Source organism: Panulirus ornatus, chromosome 37 (assembly GCF_036320965.1).
Source record: "Panulirus ornatus isolate Po-2019 chromosome 37, ASM3632096v1, whole genome shotgun sequence".
In the NCBI taxonomy this organism is placed as follows: Eukaryota; Metazoa; Arthropoda; class Malacostraca; order Decapoda; family Palinuridae; genus Panulirus; species Panulirus ornatus.
Genome location: NC_092260.1, coordinates 918,400 through 935,717, shown reverse-complemented (window position 1 = coordinate 935,717; position 17,318 = coordinate 918,400). Strand labels below are relative to the sequence as shown.

The 17,318-nt window shown below is 44.8% G+C and overlaps 1 protein-coding gene across 2 annotated transcripts in view; it reads right to left on the bottom strand.

Annotated features, from left to right (window-relative positions):
* Positions 1-17,318, bottom strand: part of LOC139760451 (failed axon connections homolog) — a 132,213-nt gene that overhangs the window by 26,775 nt on the left and 88,120 nt on the right. For both annotated transcript variants that reach the window (XM_071683688.1, XM_071683687.1), the window contains exon 5: positions 787-893. In XM_071683688.1, coding sequence (XP_071539789.1) covers positions 805-893 — 89 coding nt within the window. In that variant the 3' untranslated portion in view covers positions 787-804. The remainder of the gene's footprint in view (positions 1-786; positions 894-17,318) is intronic.

Genomic DNA, 17,318 nt, shown 5'->3' with positions numbered 1-17,318 from the left:
GGGGCTGGCCTTAGGGAGGAGAGGTATGTGATGGTGGTGGGAAAAGGAGAGCCTAGGGCTTGCCTGGAGGAGGAAAGGTAGGTGGGAAACGTGGGTTCGGAGCTGGTTAGGGGTTGGGGGGAGAGGTAGGTGTTGGTGGTAGGTAACTGGGGGTTTGGGGCCTACCTAAGGGAGGAAACGTAGGTGGTGGTGGTGGGTAATGGGAGGCGTGGAGCTGGCTTGAAGGAGGAGAGGTAGGTTGTGATGGCGGGTAACGGGGGGCGTGGGTCTCACCGGAGGGAAGAGTGGTGGGTGGTGGTGTTGGGCAACGGGATTCGTGGGGCTGGCCTGGAGGAGAAATGATGGTGGTGGGTAAAGGTGAGAGAGTGGGGTTAGCTTGGGGAGGAGAGGCGGGCGGTGATGGTGAGTGATGGGGGTTGCGGGACTGGCTTGAGGGAGGGAAAAGTGGCAGTGGCGAGTAACGAGGGGGGAAGGAGAGGTAGGTGGTGGTGGTGAGTGACGGGAGGGGTGGAGCTGGCGTTCTGGACGAAGGGCGGCAATAGTCAGAAGTGAGTTGAGGTGGGAGGCTAAGAGTCTCCTTAGGAAAGTCTCCCTTATCAGATTAAGTTATCTTGAACATTGGGTTCTGTTGACTCACTCTGATCATATTATTTACTTCACCGTTACGAGGCATTTAAGTTACAATATATGTCACACCTTTTTCATATGTATCAAAAAGATTTTGAAAAACATTTTCCGTTTCATTGATAACTACATTCTGCACTATAATTATAAATGACTACTTACCCGCCAGGCTGGCAGGTGTCACTGAGGCGGGTCGAGCAGTTGGTCCCAATCAGGAAAAACACGGTCCTTCATCCTATGGCAGTAGCGGTCCAGGTTAGGGTACGTCTCTGTCACCAACAGAGACTAATGTAACATTCTTTTCTTATGTTATGCTATACCTCTTCATCCTCGTTCTCTCTAAATGATACAACAATAAGGGAAGAATATGAACAACAGACTCTAGTCCATTATGTGTCCAGTCATATTAAGCATTATCGCCATCTTTTCATGTCCTGTAACAAGGTAGTTATTCGTTGCCTTTTGTAACTAGATGGAACCAGTGACCAGTAGGAAGCGTTTTACGTGGAGTACTCAACAGTGACCAGCGTGCAGCGTGTTACCAAGGGTACTCACCAGTGAGCAACAGGTAGCGTGTTACCTGGGGTACTCTCCAACGACCAGCGGGTAGCATGTTAGCTATGGTACTCACCAGGGACCAGTCTGGCAGCGTAATACCTCGGGCACTCACTAGTGACCAATAGGCAGCATGTTACCTACGGTAATCACCAGTGACAAGCGAACACCACGCTACCTGGGATACTCAGCAGTGACCAGCGGAAGAGTTGCGTGATATCTAGGGTACTCACTGGCGACCAGCGGGCAGCGTGATACCGAGGGTACTCACCGGTGATCAGCGAGCTGCGTGTTACCCAGGGTACTCACCACTGACCAGCGGGCACCGTGTTACCTGGGATACTTACCAGTGACCAGCCGGCAGCATGCTAAATGTGGTACTCACAAGTGACCTGCGGGCAGCGTGTTAACTGATGCACTCACCAATGTGCTACCTGGTGTACTCACCAATAACCAGTGGGCAGTGTGTTCCCTGAGGTACTCACCAGTAACCCGCAAGCAGTGTGTTGGGTGAGGTACTCATCACTGACTAGCGGGAAGCATGTTCCCTTGGGCAGTCAAAATTGTTTAGTGGGTAACGTGATACCTGGGATACTTACCAGTAATTAGTGGGCAACGTGTAACCTGGGGTACTCAGCAGTGAACAACGGGCACCCTGTTACTTGGGGTACTTACTAGTGACCTACGGGCAGCGTTATACATGGGGTACTCACTAGTGACCAGCGGGCAGCGTGATACGTGGGGTACTCACTAGTGACCAGCGGGCAGGGTGATACCTGAGGTACTCAACAGTGACCATCTAGCAGCTTATTGCCTGGGAAAACTCACCTCCGACCAACGGGCGGCGTGTTACCTAGGGTACTTATTAGTAACCAGCGGGCAGCATGCTAAATGTGGTACTCACAAGTGACCAGAGGGCAGCGTGTTACCTGGGGCACTAACTAATAACCAGTGGGCAGGGTGTTAACTGAGGTACTCACCATTAACCCGCAATCAACGTGTTACATGAGGCTACCTTGGGCACTCAGAAGTGAACTGGGGGCAGCTAATTACCTTGGGCACTAACCAGTGCCCAGCGGGCAGCGTGTTACCTTGGGTTACCAATAACCAGTGGGCAATGTGTTACCTGGGTTACACACCAGTGAACAGCGGGCAGCGTGTTACCTGGAGTACTCATCAGTGACCAACGGGCAACGTGATACATGAAGCACTCACTAGTGACCAAAGGGGCAGCGTGATACCTGAGGTAATCAACAGTGACTAGCTAGCAGCTTCTTACCTGGGATACTCACCACCGACCAACAGGCAGCGTGTTACCTAGGGTACTCACTAGTGATCAGCGGGCAGCATGCTAAATGTGGTACTCACCAGTGACTTATGAGCAGCGTTTTACCTGAAGTACGCACCAGTGACCAGCGTGCAGCATGTTACTTGGGGTAGTCAGCAAAGGCCAGCGAGCAGCTTGTTACCTGGTGTACTCCCCAGGGACTTTCGTCGTCGTTTTGTCTGAGGTACTCTTCAGTGACCATTGAGCAGCGTGTTACCTGGTGCACTCACCAGTGACCAGCGGGCAGCGTGTTACTTGGTTACACACCAGTGACCAGCGGGCAGCGTGTTACTTGGTTACACACCAGTGACCAGCGAGCAGCGTGTTACCTGGTGTACTCGCCGGTGACCAGCGAGCAGCGTGTTACCTGGTGTACTCGCCAGTGACCAGCGGTCAGCGTGTTACCTGGTGTACTCACCAGGGATCTTCGTCGTCATTTTGTCTGAGGTACTCTTCAGTAACCAGTGTTATTTGGGCACTCAAAATTGATCACTGGGAGCGTGATACCTGGGGTACTCACCAGTTATAAGTGGGCAAAGTGTTGCCTGGTGTACTCACCAGTGACCAGCGGGCAGCGTGTTACTTGGTTACACACCAGTGACCAGCGAGCAGCGTGTTACCTGGTGTACTCACCAGTGACCAGCAGGCAGCGTGTTACCTGGTGTACTCGCCAGTGACCAGCGAGCAGCGTGTTACCTGGTGTACTCACCAGTGACCAGCAGGCAGCGTGTTACCTGGTGTACTCGCCAGTGACCAGCGAGCAGCGTGTTACCTGGTGTACTTACCAGTGACCAGCAGGCAGCGTGTTACCTGGTGTACTCACCAGTGACCAGCGAGCAGCGTGTTACTTGGTGTACTTACCAGTGACCAGCGAGCAACGTGTTACCTGGTGTACTCACCAGTGACCAGCGAGCAGCGTGTTACCTGGTGTACTTACCTGTGACCAGCGAGCAGCGTGTTACCTGGTGTACTCACCAGTGACCAGCGAGCAGAGTGTTACCTGGTGTACTTACCTGTGACCAGCGAGCAGCGTGTTACCTGGTGTACTCACCAGTGACCAGCGAGCAGAGTGTTACTTGGTGTACTCACCAGTGAACAGCGGGCAGCGTGTTACCTTAGGTACTCACCAGTAACCAGCGGGCAGCATGTTATCTGTGGCACTCACTAGTGACTAGCAGGCATCGTGATACCTAGGGCACTCAAAAGTGACCAGTGATCAGCGAGCAACGTGTTACATTGGGTACTCACCACTGACCAGCGAGGGACGTGTTACCTTGGGGTACTAACCAGTGACCATCGGCAGCGTATTACCTGGTATACTCACCAATGACCAGCAGGCAGCGTGTTAACTGAGGTACTCACCAGTGACCAGCAAGTAGATTCTTACCAGGGATACCCACCAGTGACCAGTGAGCAGCGTGTTACTTGAGGTGCTCACCAATGACTTGCCAGCAGCAGGTTACCTAAGATACTCACTAGTAACCTGCAGGCAGTGTGATACCTGGGGCACTCACTGGTGAACAGAGGAAAGTGTGTTGCCTGAGGTACTCACAAGTGACATGCGAGCAGCGTGTTACCTGGGGTACTCAACAGTGACCATCTGGCAAGGAGTTACCTGAGGTACTCACCAGTGACCAGCAGGCAGCGTGTTACATGAGGTACCTGGGTAGTCACCAGTGGATAGTGGGCAGTGTGTTATCTGAGGCAATTACTACTGAACAGCGGGAAGCGTCATACCTGGGGTACTCACCAGTGATCAATGAGCAGCGTATTAAATGGGATACTTACCACTAACCAGTGGGTAACATGTTACCTAGGCCACTCAGCAGACAGCGTGCTACCTTAGGTATTCACCAGTTACCAACGAGCACCTTCTTACCAGGGGTGCTCACCAGAGACAAGCGGGCATCTTGCTACCTGAGGTACTCACCAGTAATCAAAGGGCAACATGTTACCTGGCTTACTTACCAGGGACCAGCAAGCAGATTGTTACCAGGGGTACTCAGCAGTGACCAGCGCGCAACGTGTTACCTGGACTACTCACCAGTGACCAGCGCGCAACTTGTTACATAATCAACAGTAATCAGCGGGTGTCTAGTTACCTGAAGTACTCACCAGTGACCATTGGCTATATAGTTCCCTGATGTACTCACAAGGGAAATGCAGGCAGATGGTTTCCTTGGGTAATCACCAGTGACCAATGAGCAGTGTGTTACCTAGAGTACTCTCCATTGACCAGCGGGCAAAGTGATACGTGGGTTACTCACTAGTAATCAGCGGGCAGCGTGTTACCTAAGGTACTTAACATTGACCAACGTATTGACGGGGGTACTCATCAGTGACCAGCAGGCAGCGTGTTACCTGGGTACTCACCATTGATTGGCGAGCAGCTTGTTACCTGAGGTACTCACGAGTCACCAGAGGGTAGGAAGTTACCTAAAGTACTCACTCGTGAACAACGGGCATCTTGTTACCTGAGGAACTCACCAGGGACCAGCAGGCAGCGTGCTACCTGAGGTTCTCACCAGTGACAAGCGGCCCGCTAGTTACCTGGGATACTCACTAGTGACGAGAGGGCAATGTATTACATGAGGTACTCATCAGTGACCAGCAGGCAGCGTGCTACCTGGGTACTCACTAGGGGCCAGAGGGCAGCGTGCTATCAGAGGTATTCACCAGTAACCAGCAGGCAGTTAGTTACCTGAGGTACTCACCAGTAACCAGCGATCAGGATGTTACCTGAGGTACTCTATTCGGGCAGTGTTTCCCATACTTTTTCGGACGTGACCCTGAACACAATTTCTCTGGCCTTCCGACCCTCAAAGCAGAAATATAAGTCTCAGCGTTTCTTCATTTAGTTTATCCAATAAGTTTTATTGAATTCTACTTTAATTCTATAATCAATAAATTTAGATATTTCTTATGTTGTTCAAAAAAAATGAAAGGTTCAACTTCAGGCAAATGTAATTCATTGCAAAATTAGGCGGGCAAAGAAAAGCGAACATTTGACTGGCAACTACGACGCTGCTTCATGAGTGGGCCCTTATAGACTCAGAAATAATTGTGGTAACATGATAATGCTTTTCTATGACCATACAAATGAAAGGAATTTGATAATTTCTCTCTCAATATGGAATTCATTGAAAAAATTTAGAAGGAAGAAAACATTGAGTATTTTAGTGGCTACCGTAATGTTCATTCATTTCATGCGCGAGTTCTTCCAGAGCACAGCGCAAATCACACGGAGGATTCAGACGATTCCTGATTGTCACAAGGGCTGAAAATCCTTGTTCACAGCACTTCCACATAACATACAAACCCCCAACAGTCAGGATCGAACCTGTGACACTTACGTACCAGGCGGTAGCACTACCGCTAGGCTATGATCTCCCCTAAAGAGAAATGAATACTCGATTACTATGTAGTCGAATACTCTTCGTCTCACGTTGTTGAGCAACGGGGTTTCCACTGGTCATTTCCCATAGCCTCACATAACAAGCAGATAACATTTTACACAACCTAACTGTACTACGCGGAGGTATTTGTATACGAATATAGTGCATATTCATGCGCATTTCCATAAAACATACAAACTTCCAGCTGCCAGATTATAACCCGGGACCCCTGCGTAGCAGGCGGTATCACTACATATACCTTCATATTGTACCGTTACGTTCTGTAAAATGCTATCTGCTAGTTGTGTGAGCCTATGGAAAATGATCAGTGGAGACCCCGTCGCCCACCAAAGAGAGGCGAAGGGTATTCGAATAGTCATTTCCCTTTAGGGGCTATACTAACTTAACGGCAGTGCTCCCGCCTCCTACACTGGGGTCTCGGGTTTGATCCAAGCTGTTGGAGGTTTGTATGTTACATAGAAGTGCGCTTTCATCTCCACTATAATCAGTCATTATACTTTGTCACTGTCTCCCGCGTTAGCAAGGTAGCGAAAGGAAACAGACGAAAGAATTGCCCAACCAGCCCACATACACATGTATATACATACACGTCCACACACGCAAATATACATAACTATACATCTCAACCTATACGTATACATATACACACACAGATATATATACATATATACACATGTAAATAATTCATACTGTCTGCCCTTATTCATTCCCTTCGCCACCCCACCACACATGAAAAGAAAACCCCCTCCACCCGCATGTGCGCGAGGTAGCGCCAGGAAAGACAACAAAGGCCATATTCGTTCACATTCAGTCTCTAGTTGTCATGTATAATGCATAATGTATCGAAACCACAGCTCCCTTTCCACATCCAGGCCCAACAGAACTTTCCATGGTTTACCCCAGACGCTTCACATGCCCTGGTTCAATCCATTGACAGCACATCCACCCCGGTATACCACATCGTTCCAATTCACTATTCCTTGCACACCTTTCACCCGCCTGCAGGTTCAGGCCCAAATCACTCAAAATCTTTTTCACTCCATCTTTCCACATCCAATTTCGTCTCCCACTTCTCCTCGTTCCCTCCACCTCTGACACATATATCCTCTTTGTCAACCTTTCCTCACTCATTCTCTTCATGTGACCAAACCATTTCAAAACACCCTCTTCTGCTCTCTCAACCACACTCTTTATATTACCAAACATCTCTCTTACCCTTTCATTACTTACTCGATCAAACCAACTCACACCACTTATTGTCCTCAAACATCTCATTTCCAGCATATTCACCCTCCTCCGCAGAACTCTATCTATAGTCCACGCATCGCAACCATATAACATTGTTGGAACCACTGAACCACTATACCTTCAAACAAACCCATTTCTACTTTCCAAGATAACGTTCTCGGCTTCCACACATTTTTCAACGCTCCCAGAGCTTTCGCCCCCTCCACCACCTATGATTCACTTCCGCTTCCATGGTTCCATCCGCTTCCAAATCCACTTTCAGATATCTAAAACACTTCACTTCCTCCAGTAATTCTCCATTCAAACTTACCTCCCAATTGACTTGTTCCTCAACCCTACTGTACCTAATAACCTTGCTCTTATTCACATTTACCCTCAGTTTTCTTCTTCCGCACACTTTACTAAACTCACCAGCTTCTGCAGTCACCAGCTTCTGCAGTTTATCACCCGAATCAGCCACCAGCGTTGTATCATCAGCAAACAACAACTAACTCACTTCCCAAGCTCTCTCATCCTCAACAGACTGCACACTTGCCCCTCTTTCCAAAACTCTTGCATTTACCTCCCTAACAACCCCATCCATAAACAAATTAAACAACTATGGACACATTACGCACCCCTGCCGCAAACCAACATTCACTGAGAACCAATCAATTTCCTCTCTTCCTACACGTACACATGCCTTTCATCCTCGGTAAAAACTTTTCACTGCTTCTAACAACTTACCTCCCATACCATATATTCTTAATATCTTCCACAAAACATCTATATCAACTGTATCATATACCTTCTCCAGATCCATAAGTGCTATATACAAATCAATTTGCTTTTGTAAGTATTTCTCACATACATTTTTCAAGGCAAACACCTGATCCACACATCCTCTACCACTCCTGAAACCACACTGCTCTTCCCCAATCTGATGTTCTGTACATGCCTTCACCCTCTCAATCAATACCCTCCCATAGAGTTTCCCAGGAATACTCAACAAACTTGTATCTCTGTAATATGAGCACTCACTCTTATCGCCTTTGCCTTTGTACAATGGCACTGTGAAAGCATTCCACCAGTCCTCAGGTACCTCACCATGAGTCATACATACATTAAATATCCTTACCAACCAGTCAACAATACAATCACCCCCTTTTTTGATAAATTCCACTGCAATACCATCCAAACCCACTGCCTTGCCGGCTTTCATCTTCCGCAAAGCTTTTACTACCTCTTCTCTGTTTACCAAATCATTTCCCTTAACCCTCTCCCTTTGCACACCACCTCGACCAAAACAGTGCTGCCACTCTATCATCAAATTCAACAAACCTTCAAAATACTCACTCCATCTCCTTCTCACATCACCACTACTTGTTATCACCTAACCAATAGCCCCCTTCACTGAAGTTCCTATTAGTTCCCTTGTCTTACACACTTTGTTTACCTCCTTCCATAACATCTTTTTAGTCCCCTTAAGATTTAATGATACTATCACCCCAACTCTCATTTGCCCTCTTTTTCGCCTCCTGCACCTTTCTCTTGACCTCCTGCCTCTTTCTTTTATACATCGCCCAGTCATCTATATTGGAAATATATATATATATATATATATATATATATATATATATATATATATATATATATATATATATATATATATATATATATATATATATATATATATGTATATTTTTTTTTGCTTTGTCGCTGTCTCCCGCGTTTGCTAGGTAGCGCAAGGAAACAGACGAAAGAAATGGCCCAACCCACCCCCATACACATGTATATACATACGTCCACACACGCAAATATACATACCTAAACAGCTTTCCATGGTGTACCCCAGACGCTTCACATGCCCTGATTCAATCCACTGACAGCACGTCAACCCCGGTATACCACATCGATCCAATTCACTCTATTCCTTGCCCTCCTTTCACCCTCCTGCATGTTTAGGCCCCGATCAATCAAAATCTTTTTCACTCCATCTTTCCAATTCCAATTTTGTCTCCCACTTCTCCTCGTTCCCTCCACGTCTGACATATATATCCTCTTGGTCAATCTTTCCTCACTCATCCTCTCCATGTGACCAAACCATTTTAAAACACCCTCTTCTGCTCTCTCAACCACGCTCTTTTTATTTCCACACATCTCTCTTACCCTTACATTACTTACTCGATCAAACCACCCCACACCACATATTGTACTCAAACATCTCATTTCCAGCACATCCACCCTCCTGCGCACAACTCTTTCCATAGCCCACGCCTCGCAACCATACAACATTGTTGGAACCACTATTACTTCAAATATACCCATTTTTGCTTTCAGAGATAATGTTCTCGACTTCCAAACATTCTTCAAGGCTCCCAGAATTTTCGCCCCCTCCCCCACCCTATGATTCACTTCCGCTTCCATGGTTCCATTCGCTGCCAGATCCACTCCCAGATATATAAAACACTTTACTTCCACCAGTTTTTCTCCATTCAAACTTACCTCCCAATTGACTTGACCCTCAACCCTACTGTATCTAATACCCTTGCTCTTATTCATATTTACTCTCAACTTTCTTCTTTCACACACTTTACCAAACTCAGTCACCAGCTTCTGCAGTTTCTCACATGAATCAGCCATCGGCGCTGTATCATCAGCGAACAACATCTGACTCACTTCCCAAGCTCTCTCATCCACAACATACTGCATACTTGTACCTCTTTCCAAAACTCTTGCTTTCACCTCCCTAACAACCCCATCCGTAAACAAATCAAACAACCATGGAGACATCACACAACCCTGCCGCAAACCTACACTCACTGAGAACCAATCACTTTCCTCTCTTCCAACACGTACACATGCCTTACATCCTCGAAAAAAATTTTCACTGCTTCTAACAACTTGCCTCTCAAACCATATATTCTTAATACCTTCCAGAGAGCACCTCTATCAACTCTATCATATGCCTTCTCCAGATCCATAAATGCCACATACAAATCCATAAGCTTTTCTACGTATTTCTCGCATACATTCTTCAAAGCAAACACCTGATCCACACATACTCTACCAATTCTGAAACCACACTAGTCTTCCCCAATCAGATGCTCTGTACATGCTTTCTCCCTCTTAATCAATACCCTCCCACATAATTTACCAGGAATACTCAACAAACTTATACCTCTGTAATTTGAGCACTCACTCTTATCACGTTTCCCTTTGCACAATGGCACTATGGAAGCATTAGGCCAATCCTCAGGCACCTCATCATGAATCATACATACATTAGACATCCTTACCAAGCAGACAACAATACATTCATCCCCTTTTTTAATAAATTCCACTGCAATACAATCCAAACCTACTGCCTAGCCGGGCTTTCATCTTCCGCAAAGCTTTTACTACCTCTACTCTGTTTACCAAATCATTTTCCCTAACCCTCTCACTTTGCACACCACCTCGACCAAAACACCCTACATATGCCACTCTATCATCAAACACATTCAACAAACCTTCAAAATAGTCACTCCGTTTCCTTTTCACATCACCACTACTTGTTATCAGCTTCCCATTATCCCCTTTCACTGAAGTTCCCATTTGTTCCCTTGTCTTACGCACCTTATTTACCTCCTTCCAAACACTTTTTTATTCTCCCTAAAATTTATTGACACTCTCTCACCCCAACTCTCATTTGACCTCTTTTTCACCTCTTGCACCTTTTTCTTGACCTCCTGCCTCTTTCTTTTATACATCTCCCACTCATTTGCATTTTTTTCCTGCAAAAATCGTCCAAATGCCTCTCTCTTCTCTTTTACTAATAATCTTACTTCTTCATCCCACCTCTCACTACCCGTTCTAATCAACCCCCCTCCCACGCTTCTCATACCACAAGCATCACTTGCGCAAGACATCACTCCTTCCTTAAATACATCCCATTCCTCCCCCACTCCCCTTACATCCTTTGTTCTCACCTTTTCCCATTCTGTACTCAGTCTCTCCTGGTACTTCCTCACACAAGCCTCCTTTCTAACCTCACTTACTCTCACCACTCTCTTCAACCCAACATTCTCTCTTCTTTTCCGAAAACCCCTAAAAATCTTCACCTTCGCCTCCACAAGATAATGATAAGACATCCCTCCAGTTGCACCTCTCAGCACATTAACATCCAAAAGTCTCTCTTTCGCTCGCCTATCAATTAACACGTAATCCAATAATCTTCTCTGGCCATCTCTCCTACTTACATACGTATACTTATGTATATCTCGCTTTTTAGACCAGATATTCCCAATCACCAGTCCTTTTTCACACACATAAATCTACAAGCTCTTCACCATTTCCATTTACAACACTGAACACCCCATGTACACCAATCATTCCCTCAACTGCCGCATTACTTACCTTTGCATTCAAATCACCCATCACTATAACCCGGTCTTGTGTATCAAAACCACTAACACACTCATTCAACTGCTCCCAAAACACTTTCCTCTCATGATCTTTCTTCTCATGCCCAGGTGTATATGCACCAAAAATCACACATCTCTCTCCATCAACTTTCAATCTTAACCACATCAATCTAGAAGTTACTTTCTTACACTCTATCACATACTCCTACAACTCCTGTTTCAGGAGTAGTGCTACTCCTTCCCTTGCTCCTGTCCTCTCACTAACTTTACTCACAAAACATTCCCAAACCACTCTTCCCCTTTACCTTTGAGCTTCGTTTCACTCAGAGCCAAAACAACCAGGCTCCTTTCCTCAAACATACTACCTATCTCTCCTTTTTTCACATCTTGGTTACATCCACACACATTTAGACACCCCAACCTGAGCCTTCGAGGAGGATGAGCACTCCCCGCGTGACTCCTTCTTCTTTTAGAAAGTCAAAATACAAGGAGGGTAGGGTTTCTGGCCACATGCTCCCGTCCCCTTTAGTCGCCTTCTACGACACCTGAGGAATGGCCTAGCCCACCCGCATAAACATGTTCATACATACACGTCCACACACGCAAATATACATACCTATACATTTCAACGCAAACATATATATGTACATACACAGACATATATATATATATATATATATATATATATATATATATATATTTTTTTTTTTTTTTTTTTTTTCATACTATTCGCAATTACCGCATTAGCGAGGTAGCGTTAAGAACACAGGACTCGGTCTTTGAGGGAATATCCTCACCTGGCCCCCATCTCTGTTCCTTCTTTTGCAAAATTAAAAAAAGAAAATGAGAGGGGAGGATTTCCAGCCCCCCCGCTCCGTTCCCTTTTAGTCGCTTTCTACGACACGCAGGGAATACGTGGGAAGTATTCTTTCTCCCCTATCCCCAGGGATAATGAATATATATATATATATATATATATATATATATATATATATATATATATATATATATATATATATATATTTTTTTTTTTTTTTTCTTTTTGCCGCTGTCTCCCGCGTTTGCGAGGTAGCGCAAGGAAACAGACGAAAGAAATGGCCCAACCCACCCCCATACACATGTATATATATACACGTCCACACACGCAAATATACATACCTACACAGCTTTCCATGGTTTACCCCAGACGCTTCACAAGCCCTGGTTCAATCCACTGACAGCACGTCAACCCCGGTATACCACATCGATCCAATTCACTCTATTCCTTGCCCTCCTTTCACCCTCCTGCATGATCAGGCCCCGATCACACAAAATCTTTTTCACCCCATCTTTCCACCTCCAATTTGGTCTCCCACTTCTCGTTCCCTCCACCTCCGACACTATATCCACTTGATATCCTCTTGGTCAATCTTTCCTCACTCATTCTCTCCATTTGCCCAAACCATTTCAAAACACCCACTTCTGCTCTCTCAACCACGCTCTTTTTATTTCCACACATCTCTCTTACGATTACGTTACTTACTCGATCAAACCATCTCACACCACACATTGTCCTCAAACATCTCATTTCCAGCACATCCACCCTCCTGCGCACAACTCTATCCATAGCCCACGCCTCGCAACCATACAACATTGTTGGAACCACTGTTCCTTCAAACATACCCATTTTTGCATTCCGAGATAATGTTCTCGACTTCCACACATTCTTCAAGGCTCCCAGAATTTTCGCCCCCTCACCCACCCTATGATCCACTTCCGCTTCCATGGTTCCATCCGCTGACAGATCCACTCCCAGATATCTAAAACACTTAACTTCCTCCAGTTTTTCTCAATTCAAACTTACCCCCCAATTGACTTGACCCTCAACCCTACTGTACCTAATAACCTTGTTCTTATTCATATTTACTCTTAACTTTCTTCTTTCACATATATATATATATATATATATATATATATATATATATATATATATATATATATATATATATATATATATATATATATATATTATCCCTGGGGATAGGGGAGAAAGAATACTTCCCACGAATTCCCTGCGTGTCGTAGAAGGCGACTAAAAGGGGAGGGAGCGGGGGGTTGGAAATCCTCCCCTCTCGTTTTTTTTTTAATTTTCCAAAAGAAGTAACAGAGAATTGGGCCAGGTGAGGGTATTCCCTCAAGGCCCAGTCCTCTGTTCTTAACGCTACCTCGCTAATGCGGGAAATGGCGAATAGTTTGAAAAAAAAAAAAAAAAAATATATATATATATATATATATATATATATATATATATATATATATATATATATATATATATATGTTTTATGAGGGTCTGCGTTCATATGCACTTTATTCGTATATATATATATATATATACACTACATATATATTTATTTATATTTATCTATTTTGCTTTGTCGCTGTCTCCCGCGTTAGCGAGGTAGCGCAAGGGAACAGACGAGAGAATAGCCTAACCCGCCCACATACACATGTATATACATACACGTCCACACACGCAAATATACATACCTATACATCTCAATATACACACATATATATATATATATATATATATATATATATATATATATATATATATATATATATATATATATATATATATATATATATATATATATATATATATATATATATATATATATATACACACAGACATATACATATATACACATGTACATAATTCATACTGTCTGCCTTTATTTGTTCCCATCGCCACCTCGCCAAACATGGAATAACAACCCCCTCCCCCCTCATGTGTGCGAGGTAGCACTAGGAAAACACAACAAAGGCCCCATTCGTTCACACTCAGTCTCTAGCTGTCATGTAATAATGCACCGAAACCATAGATCCCTTTCCACATCCAGGCCCCACAGAACTTTCCATGGTTTACCCCAGACGCTTCACATGCCCTGGTACAATCCATTGACAGCACGTCGACCCCGGTATACCACATCGTTCCAATTCACTCTATTCCTTGCACGCCTTTCACGCTCCTGCATGTTCAGGCCCCGATCACACAAAATCTTTTTCACTCCATCTTTCCACCTCCAATTTGGTCTCCCACTTCTCCTCGTTGCCTCCACGTCCGACACATACATCCTTTTGGTCAATCTTTCCTCACTCATTCTCTCCATGTGACCAAACCATTTCAAAACACCCTCTTTTGCTCTCTCAACCACACTCTTTTTATTTCCACACATCTCTCTTACACTTACACTACTTACTCAATCAAACCACCTCACACCACATATTGTCCTCAAACATCTCATTTCCAGCACATCCACCCTCCTGCGCACAACTCTATCCATAGCCCACGCCTCGCAACCATACAACATTGTTGGAACCACTATTCCCTCAAACATACCCATTTTTGCTTTCCGAGATAATGTTCTCGACTTCCAAACATTCTTCAAGGCCCATAGGATTTTCGACCCCTCCCCCACCCTATGATTCACTTCCGCTTCCATGGTTCCATCCGCTGCCAGATCCACTCCCAGATATCTAAAACACTTTACTTCCTCCAGTTTTCCCCATTCAAACTTACCTCCCAATTAACTTGACCCTCAACACTACTGTACCTAATAACCTTGCTCTTATTCACATCTAATCTTAACTTTCTTCTTTCAAACACTTTACCAAACTCAGTCACCAGCTTCTGCAGTTTCTTACATGAATCAGCCACCAGCGATGTATCATCCGTGAACCACAGCTGACTCACTTCCCAAGCTCTTTCATCCACAACAGACTGCATACTTGCCCCTCTTTCCAAAACTCTTGCATTCACCTCCCAAACAACCCCATCCATAAACAAATTGAACAACCATGGAGACATCACACACCCCTTCCGCAAACCTACATTCACTGAGAACCAATCACTTTCCTTTCTTGCTACACGTACACATGCCTTACATCCTCGATAAAAACTTTTCACTGCTTCTAACAACTTGCCTCCCACAACATATATTCCTAGTACTTTCCACAGAGCATCTCTATTAACTCTATCATATGCCTTCTCCAGATCCATAAATGCTACATACAAATCCATTTGCTTTTCTAAGTATTTCTCACATACTTTCTTCAAAGCAAACACCTGATCCACACATCCTCTTCCACTTCTGAAACCACGCTGCTCTTCCCCAATCTGATGCTCTGTACATGCCTTCACCCTCTCAATCAATACCCTCCCATATAATTTACCAGGAATACTCAACAAACTTATACCTCTGTAATTTGAGCACTCACTCTTATCCCCTTTGCCTTTGTGCAAGGGCACTATGGAAGCATTCCGCCAATCATCAGGCACCGCACCATGAATCATACATACATTAAATAACTTTACCAACCAGTCAACAATACATTCACCCAATTTTTTAATAAATTCCACTGCAATACCATCCAAACCTGCTGCCTTGCCGGCTTTCATCTTCCGCAAAGCTTTTACTACCTCTTCTATGTTTACCAAATCATTTTCCCTAACCCTCTCACTTTGCACACCACCTCGACCAAAACACCCTATATCTGCCACTCTATCATCAAACACATTCAACAAATCTTCAAAATACTCACTCCGTCTCCTTCTCACATCACCACTTCTTGTTATCACCTCCCCATTAGCCACCTTCACTGAAGTTCCCATTTGCTCCCTTGTCTTACACAATTTATTTACCTTCTTCCAGAACATCTTTTTATTCTCTCTAAAATTTAATGATACTCTCTCACCCCACCTCTCATTAGCCCTCTTTTTCACCTCTTGCACCTTTCTCATGACCTCCTGCCTCTTTCTTTTATACATCTCCCATTCATTTGCATTTTTTCCCTGCAAAAATCGTCCAAATGCCTCTCTCTTCTCTTTCACTAATAATCTTACTTCTTCATCCCACCACTCACTACCCTTTTTAATCAACCCACCTCCCACGCTTCTCATGCCACAAGCATCTTTTGCGCAAGCCATCACTGATTCCCTAAATACATCCCATTCCTCCCCCACTCCCCTTACCTCCTTTGTTCTCACCTTTTTCCATTCTGTACTCAGTCTCTCTTGGTACTTCCTCACACAAGTCTCCTTCCCAATCTCACTTACTCTCAACACCCTCTTCACCCCAACGTTCTCTCTTCTTTTCTGAAAACCCATACAAATCTTCACCTTCGCCTCCACAAGATAATGATCAGACATCCCTCCAGTTGCACCTCTCAGCACATTGACATCCAAAAGTCTCTCCCACGCATTCCTCACGTGTCGTAGAAGGCGATTAGAGGGGACGGGAGCGGGGGGCCAGAAATCCTCCCCTCCTTGTATTTCAACTTTCTAAAAGGGAAAACAGAAGAAGGAGTCACGCAGGGAGTGCTCATCCTCCTCGAAGGCTCAGATTGGGGTGTCTAAATGTGTGTGGATGTAACCAAGATATGAAAAAGGAGAGATAGTTAGTATGTTTGAGGAAAGGAACTTGGATGTTTTGGCTCTGAGTGAAACGAAGCTCAAGGGTAAAGGGGAAGAGTTGTTTGGGGACATCTTGGGAGTAAAGTCAGGGGTTAATGAAAGGACAAGAACAAGGGAAGGAGTAGCACTACTGAAACATGAGAAGAAAGCATGAGAAGAAAGATCATGAGAGGCAAGTGTTTTGGGAGCAGCTGAATGGGTGTGTTAGTGGTTTTGATGCACAAGACCGGGTTATAGTGATGGGTGATTTGAATGTAAAGGTGAGTAATGTGGCAGTTGAGGGAATAATTGGTATACATGGGGTGTTC